This window comes from Microtus oregoni, unplaced genomic scaffold (assembly GCF_018167655.1).
Source record: "Microtus oregoni isolate MIOR12 unplaced genomic scaffold, Mior012 000071F_ref0000514, whole genome shotgun sequence".
In the NCBI taxonomy this organism is placed as follows: domain Eukaryota; kingdom Metazoa; phylum Chordata; class Mammalia; order Rodentia; family Cricetidae; genus Microtus; species Microtus oregoni.
Window position 1 is genome coordinate 789289 of NW_024543978.1, and position 18191 is coordinate 807479.

At 52.3% G+C, this 18191-nt stretch overlaps 1 protein-coding gene across 15 annotated transcripts in view; it reads left to right on the forward strand.

The window, feature by feature from the left end:
* The window catches only part of Kcnq2 (potassium voltage-gated channel subfamily Q member 2), a 60153-nt gene that overhangs the window by 33318 nt on the left and 8644 nt on the right, over positions 1–18191 (forward strand). For 2 of the 15 annotated variants that reach the window (XM_041641855.1, XM_041641858.1), the window contains 6 exons: positions 1567–1635; positions 5714–5743; positions 10277–10330; positions 14006–14229; positions 14844–14952; positions 15427–15651. In XM_041641855.1, coding sequence (XP_041497789.1) covers positions 1567–1635; positions 5714–5743; positions 10277–10330; positions 14006–14229; positions 14844–14952; positions 15427–15651 — 711 coding nt within the window. Of the gene's footprint in view, positions 1–1566; positions 1636–5713; positions 5744–10276; positions 10331–14005; positions 14230–14843; positions 14953–15426; positions 15652–17259; positions 17368–18191 lie in introns of all 15 variants that reach the window. The other 13 variants (XM_041641868.1, XM_041641869.1, XM_041641859.1 and 10 more) reach the window with 9 other exon arrangements.

The following is an 18191-nucleotide window of genomic DNA, read 5'->3' on the forward strand; positions in this document are numbered from 1 at the left end:
GGACAGTGAATGGCCTGGGGGAGGGGAGGCAGAAATGGGTAAGGAGAGAAGCTCATGGGACTTCTGTTTTTTTTTTTTTTTTTTTCTTCCCAACATTTTCAGCGACCCTCTAGGTCTGGCTCTGGGGCTGTGGCTATGAAGCAAGGAGGGGCCCAGATATAGGTATCCTTGCCAGAGCCTGTGCCTCTGGGGTAAAGGGAGAGGGGAGGAGAAGACAGAAGCAGCAGTGGCCCAGAGGTGCAGGGTAGGTCTCTCTGAGCGGAGGAACAAGATTGAAGAGCAAGACTAGTTTTCCAGGAAACCCAGTGTTCCTTCTGTGTTGGAGGTGGTGGGAAGCCATTAAATGTTTGAGCAGAAGAATAGCAAGACTGTTGGGCTTAATGGAAAGAGCTCATGGAGTGGGGTGGGGCAGAGAGATGGTGAGAGTCCAGGTGAGGCAGGCGGAGGATGAGGAAGAGAGGACATTTCCAGAAGGAGGTTCCCATGACCACACTGAGAGGAGGCCTGGCAGTGATGGGCCAGGAGGTGACTAAGTGTTGTAGGAACCCAAGCACAAGAACCCAAGTTCTGCGTTTCTTACCTGAGGGGCCAAGAATGAAAGACAAGAACAAGGACAGAGCGAGGGTCCTGAGGGTCCGGGTGTGTAGTTGGGACTCCAGGAGGTCAGTACTGAAGGAGATACAAGAGGATCTGCAGAGTGAGGCTGTCCTAAAGCAGGTAGTGTCAGAATCGGGATAAGAGTGTCAGGACTTGGGGTCACAGGAGCCAAGGGACCACTGTGTTTATCCTAAAATGAGGAGGGGGGGTTATAAAAAAAGGCATTTGCCAGGGGAAGCTGAGGGTCTAAGGACGAAAATGGGTTGGGATGAGATTTTTGCCCCTATCCGGGAAGGGAGTCATTCACCTTCCACATGGCAGCATGTTTGTGGTTGTGACAATGGGCTGACCAAGTGCCAGGGCGGGCAGGCAGAGGCCAGGCAGGGGGCTGAGAGTTGTGTGCAGCCAGGTCCCCAGGGCATCAGGGCCTGATTGATACCAGAGCTTTCCCCTCAGTTGTCCAAGCTGGCATCCCATAGACCCGGAAATGAGCTTCTCTTTGCCTGGCAAAGCCCTTTTCTGTGACCTTCCCCCATACCATTCTAGCCAAGAAGCTCCCCCAGGGGACTTAGGAGACTTTGAATATGTTGGGGCGCCGTGCTTGCGGCTCCTTGAAAAATTTCAGGGGCAGGGAAGTAGACTGGAAGGGAGGTCAGGGGAGGAGGTATCCTAACTCTGCTCTTGATCTACTCCATGCTGAAGGGATGGGCCCCCATGGCCTGCTGTCCATGCTGGGTCCTGACCATTTCCTGTGTCTGAGACCCCAGGAACAACATGAGAGTTGAGAGAGAGAGAGAGCCCTGGAGCTTGGGAGAGGTGGAGGCGCTGAGCTCAGAGCTGCAGGTGTTCCACACCCATGCTCTGGCATCTGCTGCCTGCTCCCAAGGGTGAGGGGGATGTGGATGTGCAGAGCTGAGCCTCAGCTCTCGTGAAGGTTAGGCCTACTCACTTCTTCCTCTCTTGCCCCAGACTCATCCCACCTCTGAACCAGCTGGAGCTGCTGAGGAACCTGAAGAGCAAATCCGGACTTACTTTCAGGTCAGCACTGGGTCTCCTCCTAAGGCTGGAACACTGGGCCGGGTGGGCAACCCGAGTCTCCCGAGAGACTCTCAAACCTTGGCCAGTGACAAAAGGCCCTGGGACTGGTGTATACTTGACTGCTAGTCTTGATGATGTTGGTGACTTCTGCGTCTGGATTGAGGATCCTGCTCCTAAGAGAGTAGCTAGTTGAGGGATGGGCCCAAGGTGAGTGGGGTAAGGAGTGGAATTTGATAAAGGATCATCTGGCTCCATTCGTGGCTCATGCTTAGGACCCTGGTGGGAAGTAGTGTCCCAGCAGTGTTGGGTGGTAACATGTCATAATACCTACTGGTTCTTTAATTACGGAATCTGTGACTCGCAGTATTTGGACCAGTGATAGGTGTAAAGAAGGGCTTGCTCTCCCCAGAAGTAGACAATAGGGCTAGCTAGATCCCCAAGCAGCTTCCTGTCTCTGAAGAACCTTTGGAAGGGCAGGAGGGTGGCAGTGGGCTAGCGGTAGGCCCTGTTCCTGAAGATATATGGGAATTTCTGAACCTGCTAAGGTGACCTTCAGCAACCGTTCTGCACCTGGATTTTCTGAGTGGACCCTGGATGCATTCATAATGTCCGTATGAGAAGAAGGATTTTGGAGTAAGTCACAGGGAAGGGAAGCTAAATGAAGACACAGGCAAAGGCTGTAGTGATACAGCCACAAGCCAAGGCTACCTGGAGGGGCAAGGTGGATCCTCCCCTTGAGATTGTGGAAGACATGCAGCAACACCTTGACGTCTGGAATCTCTACTCCATGACTATAAGAGAGTAACGTCTTGTGGGTTCAACAACTCGATTATGATGTTCTGTTGATGAAGCTCCAGACAGCTCAAATTTTGAGTCTATAAAATGGGGTGATGTTGTAAAAAATACCCAAAAGTGTGACCGTGAGTTTCAAAGGGAGTAATGATTGGGTTGGAAGAAGTTTGAGGTGCATGTTAGGACAAACACACACTACCCTGAAGGGATGGCTGATAGAAGTATTGGTGTTACAGACTCTCGGGGAGGTCCCCCAAGAAGTGAGGTTTCGGTTTATGGTTGGTTGGTTCCATTGCTTGTAGGATGTGGGAAGACAGAACCATCATGGCAGAAGAACGTGATGGATAAAAACTGTCCATCTTATGATGGCAAAGAAGAAGAGAGAGGCAGGAAGAAGCCAGGAGCATGACCTGACTCACCCTTCACACGCACACTCCACTGCTCTGTCTCTGTCTACAGTCCCTGTACTGCTAACAGCCTGTTCACTGTGAGCTCATGAATGGATTAACTCAATCACGTCTCAATAAAGCCACTGTCTGGGGACCAAGATTTCAGCACATGTCAAGGAGTTGCTTCCTATCCAAACTAAATGGGAATTGATACTGATGGTACTTCTGGTACCATTCAGAAGGAGGTCAGCAAAGAAAACTAAGAAAGATGGTGCCTGTGGTGGAGTTTCAAAGGCTTGCCTGCGTTGTTCCCCATTGGGTGGAAGCAGAATCATGAAGTCGATTTGGATGGTTAACCACTGGAGGAGTTTTCTTGCAAGTACTGAAGAGTACTGCCTGATTTTTCCTCGATGTTCGTGTCAAATTTTAGAAGTTGAGGAACCCATATGGGAAACTTGAACTTGGAAATCTGGGATGTTCTCAGCCTGTCTGGACAGCAAAGGACTTTGCCTGAGGAGAGGCAGTTCAGGGAGAGGCTGCTCAGCTACAGAGCGTAGGCGGCAGGTGAGGCAGAAAGTCGGTGTGTGAATCAGGGCCAATCACTCATCTTGATGGAAGTCAGGCTTGAAGGTGCTTATCCGGGAAAGCTGTGCAAAGGCCTCTTCCATGGAATGACATCCACTCCTCAGCTGCCTCAGGCTCACAATGGATGCTCATATCTAATGGAATCCACTCCTGGACTGCCTCTTGGCACACAGAGAACTCTGACTGAAGTCATTCATGCTGAGCCCCTTCAGGGTTCTACGGTGAACTCTCCTGACCAATGGGTTTTATCATGGGTCACTTCAGTGTGCCACATCAAGACTCTGGCTAGTGCCACCCACCTCGGGCCACATCAGAATTACACAGAGGACCCCCCCACCCCCCGAGGCTCCTTGGGGTACCACGACCTTCTGGGCAGCAGAGACACTTCAGCTTGGACTGAAAAGGGCAGAGACAAGTGAAATGAAGGCGGTTCTGTAGATTGTTACAAGCAGGAAGGATGCCAGTGGTCACGTATGTCGTCAGAGCAGCAGAGGTGGAGATTAACAGAACAGGGGGTTAGCTTTTACTAATCTGAGTAGAATTTTGCCTTTTGCATTTCAGACTTTGGTAGCGAGGGATCCCTTTACCAATGTTTCCATTTTGAGAGAAACTGTCACCTTGTGTCCGTCCCTGCCATCACAACCACTAAGTGAGTGATTTACTTTTGAGATTCATGCCTGTGTGCAGAGGACTTTTCCACAGGACAACCACACTGGAGTCTTGATAACCTCGTTTATGTGGTTTTAACAGGCAATTAAGTGATTCTTTTCAAGACAGGGTTTCTCTGTGTATCAGCCCTAGATGTCATGGAATTAACTCTTGTAGGCCAGGCTGGCTTTGAATTCACAGAGATCCGCCTACCTCTGCCTCCCAAGTGCTGGGATTAAAGGCGTGCGCCACCACCACTTGGTTTATTAAGTGATTTTTTTTTTTTAAACAGAGTTGATGCTGCAGAGGGTTGAGACTTAAGGAATTGAGGGATGGGTGGTGTATTCTAGACCTTACACACACACAAATATAGGTGCATTAGCACTAACTCTCAAGACATGTCTGAATATGACTTTAACTTGAAAAAAGCCCCTTGTTCATGTTGTAAGTTAAAAGCTTCAGCATCTACATGACTGTCTGCATGAAGGTCAGGAGAGGAGACACAGAATGCCGGAATGTACGCAAGGGGAAGATGGAAGAAGAAATTTAAGAAATAAGCTGTTTACCAAAATAAGCTGGAACTCCAAAATTGGAAGAGGCAGCCATTTCCCTGGTCCACTGGAGGAGTGGCTACCCATACCTTAACTTTGGATTTGTGGCCTCCAGAGTCAAGAAAGGAAATCTCGAATGTCTGACTGCCCCCAGATGCAGCTGGGGTTGATGGGGTGGGCAGGAGTGTGCACATCCCCCTGCTGTTCAGGCTCCCTGGGAAAGATCACAGGGTTACCTCAACTGGACCCTCACAGGTGTGTGACTCCTCCATGAGGCTGTGGAGGGAATTGCAATGGCTTGGGCTTATCGGAAGCAGGTGCAGGAACCTGTCTGAACCGCGTCTCTCTGCTGTATCTTCTCTGCCAACGTCAGAGGTACAATAGCTGTTGTGCACATTTGGAAATGTAATGGCGAATCCTTGTCATACAAAAGACTGGCCTGGCACTGCCTTCCTGAGGGCACCAGGGCTCACTCCTCATTTCCCCTTCTCCGCTAAATAAGACCCAGCCACCGTCTCAGTGTTGCCACCAGAAAGAACCAATCCCAATAAAACAGATAATGGCCACCATAGGCCTTCAAGTAGACCAGGGCCGGGAGATGACTACTGGCCTTGAAACAAATGCTGATTCTAGACCATGACAAAGTCCTTGTCTGATTCCCGCTACCACTGAAAAACTGCACGGAAAGAGGGACATTCTATTAAGTCAAGAACTTTCTCCAACCACATTTCTTTTTGTAATTTTATTATTATGCTGGTACGATCCTGCTGAAATGAGTATCCATTAATCTCAAATAAAAGAGCCCTCTGGGTTAGAGGATCTCAGTCCTGTTGGGAGTCCCTTTCTTCCCCTTGCTCCTAGGCCTTGTCAGGTACTCTAGGAAGACCACTCTTTGCACTGGGTCCTATAACATACAACCCAGCCTGTGGGCATGACAGGCTGAGTAGATCGGAGGGATCCTAGGGGTGCCATGGGGCTACCAGAGGGGGTATCTGCTTACTCTCTCTTCCTCTGTTTGACAGATGTCAGGGCCTGAGTAGATCGGAGGGATCCTAGGGGTGCCATGGGGCTACCAGAGGGGTATCTACTAACTCTCTCTTCCTCTGTTTGAAGGAAGGAGCCACAACCAGAACCATCACCAAGGTCAGTCCCTCCTGCCTCCAGCTGCCCTGGTGTGTGCCGCGCCCATCTTGCCTGCTCCCTCTGTGTAAACCATGTGCCATGGGGCGGGGCTACCGTGGGGCCCTGCGTGTGCTTCTATGTGCAGTGTGTGGTAGTGTGTCCTGACACACATCCGGAGTCACTGCTCAGTTACAGCCTCCTCACAGGGATTTGGGCAGTAGAAGGGTGGGGCTTCTTGGGATCATTTCCCCCACCCCCACCACTGCCCACATGGGATTCTGAGGCTGATTCCTGTGTATGCTGCTGGGATTTGCAGACCCAGCTGGCAACCCAAGCAGGTGTCCTTCTCACCAATCTAGTGGAGGGGGGATATCGAGCCAGATGCTGGCAGAGGGGAAGAGAACCTTGCTACCCTGATAGCCCCCTGGGGTGGGAGAGAGGTTAAGGTGCCCTATCCCCTCTCATATCTCCATGGAGATTTCCACCTCGCTGCTCCCTTTCCTGATCCCTGCTGCCCTCCAAGAAGGCTCCATTTGCTCAGGCTGGTTAGATGGGGATCCAGTGTCAGCATCGCTTGGTAAAGATGGACACAGACCATGCTGTCATGGTGCTTATAAGCAAAGAAAGACTACCTCACAGATTTTGAGTTCGGTGTGCATCTGCCTCGGTCTCCAAGGCCTTTAGGCTGAGTTGTCCCTCCCCTCAAGTGACCTGTCCACAAGGTGCAGTGTGAATATGGCCCCTAGATTCTAGGCCTGCCTTCTTGTGCTCCCCTGACCCACGGATAGCAGGGTAACCTAGAATATATTTTTTAATAAACTGCTCTTGTGCAGAGAAGGGTAGAATTAGGCTGAACCTGTCCTCTGTCCCCTGGAGAAGGACACCGTCCTCCCCTCCCATACAAAAGGAGAATTCATGTGTGGTTGTCCGAGTGGCAAACACTGGCTTCCCCAAGTCAGCTCAACGGACAACCATTGAAGGGAAACCCTGGTCACTGAGAAAGCTAGCTGAAGAGAGACGGGCAGTCTAGTGTGGTCGTGGTTGTTGACAAGTGAAGGTAGGCGAGCCAGCCTCGCCTGGCCTTGGCGTGGGTAAAACAGCACTAGCAGCCTCACTGTCCACGGGCATACTCTCACTCCTCACTGTCCATCAGGGCTATTCTGCTCTGTTCCTTGCGCAGCACTGTTTCCAATGGCCCCAGGGCTAGGACACCAGGGCTGAGATTGGCCTAATGCTCGGCCGTGCCCCAGGTGAACCGAGACTGTCCTGTTGGTGATGGGTCCAGACCTTTTGTCTCGTCTCCACACTACCCTGACTGGGAGCGAGCTGCGCAGGAGGCATCTGGCCTCCCACAGTTTCTTGCGCTTGTTGCCATAGCTTTAGCACGCCCTGCGCGATCCTCGTCTCAGCCTCTCTCTTTCTCTCTCTTCCTCTTCTGCCCCCATCTGGAAAATCTTGCTGCCCCCAAGTGCTTTTAATCACTGTCATTGCCCTTCTTGGGCCCCTTTCTCGTCTGCTCTGTCTTTTGGGATGAGGTGCTGACCCTGAAAGCAGGACTCAAGGTGAGGACCCACGGGAGCCCCCCCGGCTCTCCGGTATGTTCCATGGTTCCCCCGCTCTCCACCCTGCCACTCCTCTGTCTTCCCCGCGTGTCAGTGGCCCCTGCCTGCCTGTACCTCCACACCCTTCCCTGAGGGCCAGCGCCCACCAACCCGGTCCTCCTCCCAGGACGCCCTGCTTCCAAAACGTTCAATTGGGGCAGCAGTTTGCCATCCCTGGGAAGGGTGTGCAGGACCTTTGCACGGACACTGGGCTCCTCAAGGAGGTTGGGGCACCTGGAGAGCTGAGTGTTGGAGCGAGTGAGGAACAGCTTCTGTCAAGGGAGACCCCAACGCCTTCATTGGGTTGTACACCTGCTGGCCAGGTCATGGAGGGCGGAGTGGTATCTTTAGCCTCTGCCACAAGCAGCTATATCCTCTCCTTAGCATCAAGAACATAGGACGTGTGCAGGAAATTGCTGCTTAAGTGAAAATAGTAGAATGAGCCTTGTTTGAAATGCTGAGTGTGTGGGGCAAGCCCAGTTCCCCAGAGTCTCTCCATCCTTGGACTCACTAGCTGTAGTCTAGCAGTGGCCATGCTCTGACGGGCTCCAGACACTGCCTGGCAGTCCTAGGTAGCATTATCTATCTAGGCACGTGGGTGGTGTGACCCCAGGGCCTCGTCCTCAGCTGTCTGAAGATGCCTTCCCAGTGTCTTACGACTCAGGACAAGGTGTATGGGGGATCGGTTCCTGAGGAGACCCACGTGACTAGGCTGGACTCACTAGGGACATCTGGGTTGGGGGATCCAGGGCAGGTGGGAGCTCAGGCCTGTGCTGTATCAGTGTTTCTTGTGACTGCACTTGCTGTGACTGTCCTTTGTGGGCCTGTCCTCTTCCTCATTGTCTCCTACCCTGTGCCTAGAGGAGTCCTTAACCTCAGCTTTGCCTTTCTTGTCCATACGGATCCACTCTTCCTCACAGATGGAGGTGTCTGTGTGTCTTGGTGCCCATCTGCCCTGTTTGGCCTGAGCCGGTGTCTGTGGACATATCTGTTCCCCCACTTGGGTTCCTTGTGGGCCGGCCAGTTGGTATCTGCGTGGGATTGAGATCGACCAATCATTCACAGATACGACAGAGCTTCACATTGCTGATGGGTCAGAAAAACGGGGTCCGAGGGATCGGACAGTGCCACACCCTTGACACCCACCAATCAAAGAAGGCTGTGAACAGAAGCTTCCTCTTCCTCAGATCTTGTCAGGCTCTCAAACCTTGTTTCCCCAGACAGGAATGACCAGCCACTTGCAGCATTCATTAAAATGGACACAGTTGGTGTAAATTCCTGAGTCTCAGTGGCCAGGTGCGGTCAGTGGCTACCCCACTAGACAGCACAACTATCAGAGATGGTCTCTACTGCAGAACTAGGCCTCAGATCCTGGCTTCTCAAGAAGCCAGAGAGCTGGGGAACAAAAGGGACTTTTGTCAAAGGTGTTAGGAATGAACCACCTCTGTCTTTTGTTCTCAGTGTTGACACAGGGGCCATGGCCCAAGGGGCTAGGTGCTCACTTGCTGCTTAACCCTGGGTCAAGTCATAGGGAATGCTCCTGACAGCAGCACCCTGTAGCAGGTCGTGGGGATGTGTCCAGTCTGTGTCCTACATCCTGAGAGTGTGTGAGCTCCTGAGGCTGCTCATTTACCTAGAGTGCCAAACGTATGTGGATGCCAGGGCAGAAGTGCAAACAGTTTGGGGGCTAGCCTGCTCTCCAGAATCTAGCTCCAATTCTAATTTCAATTACACCAGTTAGCGAAGTATGTCCTTTGTCCCTAAGCGGAGAGGCTCCCGCATCAGTGACACAAAGCTGAGAGTGGAAGTGGCTTGAGTCTGGGGCTTGTTCCTGATCTGAGACGGTCCTTTAGGCTGCTTTCCTCAGGTGCACAGTTTGCACCAGCGCCACTAGAACTACACAGGAAGAAGGCCTGGAGAAAAAAAAGTGTTTTTGTAATTTTCTCTTTTTCTTTTCTTTCCCTTTTCCTTTTTCTTTTTGTTTTTTTCAGGACAGGGTGTCTCTGCATAGCCCTGGCTGTCCTGAAACTCACTCTGTAGACCAGGCTCTCCTTAGACACCAGTTTCTTCCTTCTTACTTTTCCCTTTCTTCCTTCCCTCCCTCCCTTTCTTCCTTCCTTCTTCCTTCCTTCTTTCATTTCTTCCTTTCTTCCTTTTTTGTTTCTTCTTCTTTTTTTTTTTTACTTTTTTTTTTTTTGCATGTTCTAATGCAAAACAAATCTCAAAAATTTGGAGGGATTCTTGGAAAGGGCCAGTGTTTGCTAGGATTTTGCTAAGGTATCTCAGGTACCTCTTTGGAGTTCTGTTGGCCCAGGCCATCGCAATAAGGTGGACTCATGGAATCCCAGATGAGTGTACTTGGTCAGTCCTAAATACGAGTGTGTCCCCAAGCCTCCTCTCTTGAGCTTCCTTCTAACTGGGGGCAGCCATTGCCTCCTGGATAAATCAAAGTCCACTGCCAACAGGGCCATAGGCTGGTGTGGCAAAACCTCGCCGCTTGCCGTTCGGTTTGTTAAGCTAAACTGCACATTGTTTCCCTCCCTAAAAGGCGCATGCTTTGCAGCGGTCACATCCCAGACTATCTCCATCCACATCTGGCCTCCTGCAACATCTTGGTTCATGTATTATTATTATTTTGTTGGCATGAATATAGCAGAAAATAATACATCTCTTAAAACATGAACCCACACTCTCTGGCTTTGGAAGGAAAAGGTATTTTTGGAGGAAAACCACAGGGGTTCTTTTTCTCCAAAAATAGAAAACTGTTTTCTTTCCCAGGCCGCGGAAGACTTTCGCGCGCACCCCTTTCTCTCTGTCCCTGCTCAGGCGCAAATACTGCGGCTGGGGGACTGTGAGCCTGAACTCCCCGGGTGGTCACAGTGCCTCAGTTACCTGCTCTCTGTTCGGGTCCTGTCGCCGCCCCCGGGACTAACTATGCTCTCCTCATTTCCAGTAAAGGCAGACCGTGCCGAGGGTGCCTGTGTGGATGCTGCCCCGGACACTCTAGGTACCACGCAATGCTCGCACGGACTGACCACGCTGCACGCTCCTGCCCTCCCTGCTTACTAGAGGTTCAGGAGGAGCCGGCACAGTGCCCACCCAACTCTGAGTTCCCTGATGCCTAAGCACAGGGCGGAGCTGGGCGCCTGGCCTCTGACTCTAGATAGAGCCCCCTTCTGTCAGAGCAGGGGGCTGGCTGGCCAGGGTTACTGCTCTAGAAACAGTCCAATGTCCTTCAAGGAACATTTCCTCTGGAGCCGGCCACTCTGGTACCTCTACTAGGCATTAAGGACCGAACCTTAGCCGGCACCTCACTGAGGGAGGCAGCTCGCTGTGTTCTGGGCCCTTCAGGACCTCCAAAAGCCAAAGGCCATGTCTCCCCCTTCTGACTTGCAGGCCTGGATTAGGGAAGACTGGAAACGGGATAGTGAAAAGCCTCCTAACCCTTTGCACCTTGACTACACCTTTTCCGTCCCATCCCCCTGTCTATTGTCCATGTGTGAAGGCATCTGTCCTGCTTGCTCTGGGGCCCCTGCCTCCTGGTTGCCCTCCCATGCCTGTCCCTTTCCTGGCTGGTGCAACCCAGCCATATGCAGGCAGCTGTGGTGTCCCCCGCATGGGGGAGCCCCCATCGTGTGCATGTGGCCGGCCGTGCCGAGCAGCATGCTGTGCATTTGCACCCGTGCATGCTCCGTGTCCTTCTCCACTGGGAGAGGGGCTTGAAGGCCACCTCCACACCCCCACGGGCCTCTCTGCTGACTGTGTGCTGGAGGTGGGTGCTTGTGGGGAGAATGTTGCAGCTGTAGACAGGGAGCTGGGTGTCTGCACTGCCCTGTGAGGCAGCCTACTGAGGCCCTGGCTGAAACTGCCTTGCTTGCCCATGGCCTTCGTGGCCAGGTGCTTCTGGCCACAGGTTGGACCTTCAGGGCAGAGGCTAAGGTCAGGCTGCTTGAAGACCAGGAGGGTTGGGAAGGATGGGCCTGCAGGAGCCCAGCTGAAGTCTGCTTTGCCCTACGTGTTCTTGTAGACTGTCTCTTGGGCATCCTCGGTCCAGCACAGACTGGGCAGTTCTCTATGGATGCTGGCTCCCTGCATTGCTGAGTCTGGGTCCCCATGCACTGACTAGGGCGAGGACCACCTCATGGCTGGTTTCCTTTTGTAATTTTAACTCTGGGGAGGGTGACAGGAAGAAAGAGGCTGGGGTTTGCTTGCTTCCCCAGTCTGTCTTCCTGAACTGACTCCTGGCTGATGCCATGCCTGTAACACACTGGGTAGTTCTGTTCATGGGCTCACTTCCTGGGGCTTCTGGGGTCACTCTGGAGAGCCTCCTCCCTGATGTTTGCTTTGATCTTGGCTTGGTGACTTGGGAGGTAAGAGGGAGTTCCTTAGACTCCATGCATCTATCCAGGCCCTAGAGATGTCCTGGCAACAGCAATCCACTTTGTTCCTTTCTGTCAGGGCCTCCTTCTAAGGAAGAGACAGCGTGAAGAGCTGGAGACTGAAGAACCAAGATTAAGGGTGGGGGTCCCTTTCCTGGCAGCTGTATCTCTGCTGTGGGCTGCAGCCCTGTGTAGGGCCTGCATTTGTGTGGTTGATAACTTCTCTTGGTGCCTGTGGAAGAAATCACTACTAGGAAGGAAAAGGGGCTGACTTGGGGTAATCCGCCCGAAGGGACCTGCTTAAGTCCCTCTTGATGTAACAGGAGTCAGGGGTCAGGAGTCAGGGGGAGCCTGACTTGACCTCACCAGCTCAGTCTGACTGACAGCCGGAGTTAAATGCACACTGATTATAAATTGTTGCAACACTGGGTGACTCCTGGGACCCCAGCAGGAAGGCAGCTCTGTAACTTGATTCGCGGTGATCAAAGCCAGGCTGCTTGGCGGTGACTCATTTCCCTTCCTTCAGTGTGTGAGCTGGGTGGGAGTGGGGCGGATAGAGGAAGAGCCCCAGAGTGATACTGGGAAATGTGAGCTCCCCCAGCCTGGCTCCGACCCTGTCTTCCCTGGGATAGTTCCTGTGATAGAGGGGCCCACAGGAGGAGAGAACATTATGGAAGCCACAGACCCTAGAATATCCAGTTTTCCTTAGACCCAACTAGACTTTTCTCTTCAGAAAGGGGTCAGAGAATCATGTTGATTCTGGGTGTCCCTGGTCACCAACTGCCTATGTGTGGCCTCCAGTATTTAACACAGAAGTCCAGACTCAGGGCCATTTTCCAAAGCTAGCAGATGCCCCTGGCTCCTGATGCCCCCAGGACACAGGACATTTTGAATCTTGACATCCTATTCTTTCTCCTTCTTCTTTAGAAAGTTTGAGCAGGCAAGGATGGTCTCCCAAGTCACCTACTGTCCCAATGGGGTGGGGAGGGCCACTAGCTCCATCCGCAGTCCAAAGTGGATGGCCTCAGCACGGTGGCTTCTCTGCAATAGTCAGCTCTGCTCTGTCTGCTGAACATGTCTCTGGCTGGTGGCCCATGGTGGGGCACTGTGGCTGGGTGTGAAGCTGGGTTCTGAGGCATTGATGAGCAATACTGAACACTGAAACTTCCTGGGAGTTACCCTTAGTATTCTGTCAGGAATCGGCATGGGCCCCATCTGCAGCTACTCCTGCAAGTCCTGTGACTCCTATGTGGCCAAACATGTGAGTCCCACTTCACAAGAGACTCGCTGCCTTCTGCCTCTGGAGTTACGGTGGGGTCATCAGTAGAAAAAGTAACTAGCCTGGACTGAGGCACGTTGCCCCCAGAGTAGTGGTGGAGGTCACCTCTGTCTGGAGCAACCTAGTCACAGACTCTCTGTCTCTTGATGTCTAGATCACAGTGAGCTGCTGAACTCTGGATTATGAAGAAACACAGGGTGAGGGAGGTCTTAGGACCTTCTAGAGTCTGGAAACAGCAGCCCAGTGGGAAAGAACTTTGGGCAGGGGCTGGCTATCATTACTCCATTTCTACAGCCACCGCCTGGGGCCGGCCGAGGCTTGGGATAGCCAGTCCTGTGACAGTGGAAGCCTAGCCTCAGAGTAACCTCATCCCTGATGTCCTCCTAGAATCATCCTGGTGGGGGTGGGGGTGGGGTCTGAAGTCCAGAGACCAGACAGTGTTGGGCATCAGTCCCACACAGAGGCCAGGCAGCTTCTGGGACTCACGGAAAAGGCTGGAACCAAGGTGGAACTAGACACATTAGTTGTAGCCCTGATTTCTGGTGATTCTGGAAGAGAGGGAAGTGGTAGGATGATGGTGGAGACATTGGCACAGGCAACAGGGAAAGCTGTTGGCTGGGCCAGTACAGACAAGGTCCAGGGAAGAGATCCAGTCTCAAGTGTATGGGGATGTGTCTAAGAGTCATTTGGGGAAGCGGACAGGACAGTGTGGAGAGAGCTCTGGCACCTTGTGGTGTTAGCCGAATGATTCAGGAGTCCCGCCGTTGCTTCCCCGGGTCTGGCCACACCTGTGCAGCACCTCACCTCTCCCCCGTGCTTCACCAGCCACTGCTCCCTGTTCCCGGCGTGATCGGTTCCTCTTTGGACTTGCATCTCCCTCCTAGCTTGGGGGTGGGGTGGGGGTATCAGTCTCAAAGAGATGTGACTTGTTATTTCCAGAGTGATTTCTCTTGCTGTTTTTCTGTCTGTCTGTCTGTCTGTCTGCCCGCCCGTTCTGTCTGCTGAATGGTTATCCTGGGAACAGTCAGAAGGTCAGTTTGAAAGATCGTGTCTTCTCCAGCCCCCGAGGCGTGGCTGCCAAGGGGAAGGGGTCTCCCCAGGCCCAGACGGTCCGGCGGTCCCCCAGTGCTGATCAGAGTCTCGACGACAGCCCAAGCAAGGTGCCCAAGAGCTGGAGCTTTGGTGATCGCAGCCGTGCACGCCAGGCTTTCCGTATCAAGGGTGCTGCATCCCGGCAGAACTCAGAAGGTGGGTCAGCACCACCTTCCCCAAGGCTGCTGGGGGTCGGGCATTAGCACTTGGCTATATGGTACAAATGGAAGTCTCTTGGAGCGGGAAGCCCCCACTCTTATCCTTTTAAATGACATCATGTGAGATGATCCACTTTAACACACATCATTCATTGGCGTCTTGTAATTCCATGGCTTGCGGTGCGACCTCTGCAGATAATGGAGAAGCCCCGAACCCTCTGGGTATCACCCAGCCCTCTCCATCACAGGACGCCATACCTGCTTCTCTCCACCTCCAGTCTGTGTATGCCACATGCATGATATCGAGCCTCATATGGTCCATGGTGGCCATGGTATCTCCAAGGATCATCCGTATTGTTGAGTGTTATAGCTTCGTTCATTTCTTGGCTGAACAGTGACCACAATGTGGTCATCCATTCATCTGTTGGCAGGGATGTCCTTTTAAACCCTCGAGTTGTGCAGGTGATAGCTAATGGAGAAGAGACTGAGAAAGCAGAGTTGCCGAGAGGCAGGGGCGGGTACTGCAGTGCAGCAGAGGCATTAAAGGGATGTGGGGGAGCCTGAGTGGGCCCCATGGTTGTCTGCTCATAGTCTGTGCTCCCTTCCACCCAGAAGCAAGCCTCCCCGGGGAAGATATTGTGGAGGACAACAAGAGCTGTAACTGCGAGTTCGTGACCGAAGATCTCACCCCTGGCCTCAAAGTCAGCATCAGAGCTGTATGGTGAGGGACCCTTGCTCAATCTGCCTGAGAGGGCCCTGTGCAGTGACCTCATGGGGTCTTACCGAGTCACCAAAGGCCACAACTACTGGCAAAGCACAGAGAGTCCTGAGGAGAACCCCTGCCCATTCTAGCTCCTCTATCTGTCAACTTGTGCCCAGAGGGCCAGGGAACCCTGGTGGAGCTGCTCGAACCTGAGAGCACAGACCCTGACTGTGTGGATGAGATAGAGGCCAAGCGCAGGAGGGTTTTTCAGACAAATAACAGCCTCCCCATACCAGTGGCTCCAAGGAGGATGGGAGCTTGAGGCTGAGCAGTGACTGGCCCGTGGTGGGGAAGGGTGAGTGGGTATCCCATATGAAATGGGTACTATTTCCCAGGGATTGTGGTGTTGAGGGTGACAGGCAGGTGGATATGGGAACTGGCCCCTGGCAGTATAGCCTCTGTCTAGAATTCATGATCTCTCCATCTCTGCAGTGTTATGCGGTTCTTGGTGTCTAAGCGAAAGTTCAAAGAGAGTCTGCGCCCCTATGACGTGATGGATGTAATTGAACAGTACTCGGCTGGACACCTGGACATGTTGTCCCGCATCAAGAGCCTGCAGTCCAGGCAAGAGTCCCTGCCTGTCGAGTCTGGGCATGAACAGGGCCCTCCGGGACAAAACCAGGCGTGGCACAAGGGGCACCAAGGGCTGGGTGACAGGTGTGCAGAACAGGGCCAGTGCCACCATTGGAGGTCTCTTCCCACCTTGTTGGCTTCTTGTTGCTTTCTGCTGTGTTTTCACACTATCTTGTGTCTGTCTTTGGTATTTTTTCTGCCCCTCCTTTTTCTCTCCCACTCACCTGCACTGTGGTGGCAAGTGTGTATATGTGTGTGTGTGTCCGATGCATATCTGTGTGCACATGTGTGTGAATGTGTACATTTGTGGGCATCTGAATATACTCATGTGCATGCACAAGTGCATGTATGTGTGCATATATGTGTGCAAACGTGCATATGATGTGTGGGTGTATGCGCGAGCACCATGTGCTGTGTATATGCATGTGTGTGTTGGTGAATATGTATGCATGTGTGTGGTGTGCACATATGTGCTGAGATGGAAGTGTTTCTGTGAAGAAATGGAAACACAGGGATTCTTGTGGGTCCTGCCAGTCAGTGGCTGGGGACCCTGTAGCTGTTCCTCCAAGATACAGCTATCTGCTTCCTCATGATGGGGTCCTACTTTCTGAGTAGGGAGGACATCAGAGGCAACCACTGGCTTATCTGCGTGTAAGAACAGGCTTGCTAACTCCAGAAGTCATATACACATGCATAGTATACACATGAGTAAGGCCTGAGTCCACCCACACATACACATGCATCCAACATATGCAGATGTACACACACAGACACAAGTCCATAATTGTTTCAACCTACCTACAACACGCTCACAGGAACGCATCCTCAGATGCACACATACAAGTGTGCATTCCCCATGTGCAGGAGCACACAGGTATATGCACAGACCATGTCCATGACTGTTCCAGCATGTCCCCACTCCCCATGTTTCTAGGCACACATCCTTAGCACACGTGTGTGTTTGTGATACATAGGACGAACCTGTCTCCTAAGGGGGGGGCACACCCTGCTCTCCAGTCCTGGAAATGGAGGATGGGTTTCAGTTAGACAGAAAGCAAGGAGCATAAAGACATCCTGGGGGACTCCTTGGGGTCAAAGAAAGTTGCAGCAATGGCAGGTGTCAGGATAGTAGGGCTTCTAGGCCATGAGCTGTTCTCATAAGTGGAGGCCAGGCAGGTGTCCCTAGTTCAGTCTGGGCCCCTCTAACTTTCCCAGAGCAGAAGAAACTCTATATATGCTGCATGTGGGTGAGTGAGAATCCCCAGGCTCCAGCCGAATGCCATGCCCATCCCCACAACTGTCTGCTCCACAGCCTTTCACCCAACACGTCCCTGCTCCTTCTCTTCCTGTCTGGGAAACAGATGCCAGTGAGGAGCCCTGTGCTTCTGGGCTCTGATGCAGACTTCAGTTGCTCTGCGGCTGCAGAGTCTCTTTGTGGGACTTAGTGCCCAGCACCAATGCATCCTGTACTCTGCCTGAGGTTCAGTGGGCAGGCTGGATGGTTCTTGGGACATGGGAGAAGCCTGGCAGATGTGAGGGCCACAGTGCGGGTCCACTATTCTGTTTTGAGCATGTTTTTCAGAAGAATCACTATTGTCACGTTATTCCATGTTTCTGTGCATGCCTGGCAAGTCACCTTGGGTTGTTTATGATGTGTTTTGCTGGTGTCTCTCTTCTTGTTTATGCTGCCAGGATAGATATGATTGTGGGCCCCCCACCCCCTTCAACTCCCCGGCACAAGAAGTACCCTACCAAAGGACCCACGGCCCCTTCGAGAGAGTCACCCCAGTACTCACCTAGGTTAGGATGCACTGCCTCCTCCCAACCCTCTGTGAATGGCCAGCCCCTTTGCTCTCGGCCGCATGATGGCAGCAGCTTGCACTTTTCTTTCCGCAGGGCAGGGGACATTCAGGTTCTCTCTCTTCCTAAAGGGCATGTTAGAGAAAAGGCTACTCTTTGCCAGGGCTGTTAGGTAGTGCCCTGAGTCCTCCATCTACAGGGATTGCCTTTCCATGGACTTCTCTATCTATCTGGTGAGGCTGCTAAAGCAGAGGACACTGTGCCCTTGACCAGCTCAGGCCCTTCATACCTGCCCATTACTGGGGTGACCACCATGCACACCTTGGCTCTGTGTAGATTAAAGCAGAAGGGTTTACTTTCCTGGGCTACTTCCTTAGATGTGAGATGCACCTGCCTCCTAAATTGTTCTGAAGAATAGTGATGGCTGGGGATGTAGCTTGGTGCTAGAGCACTTGTTTGGCATGTGTAAGGCCCTAGGTTCAATTCCCAGCACTGCAGGGGGCAGAAAGAAATGAGAAAATCCCCTATAGTACACCCACCACCAAGCTGACTCTGTCAGTTCTGGTGTTATTTTAAGTTACCACCACTATCATTGATGTCGTAGATAAGAAAGATGGCAGCAGACTGGAGAGATGGCTCAGAGGTTAGGAGCACTGACTGCTCTTCCAGAGGTCCTGAGTTCAATTCCTAGCAACCACATGGTGGCTCACAACCATCTAAAATGAGATCTGGTGTCCTCTTCTGGCCTGCAGACATACATGTAGGGAGATATTGTATACATAATAAATAAAAACCTCTTTAAGAAAGGAAGGAAGGAAGGAAGG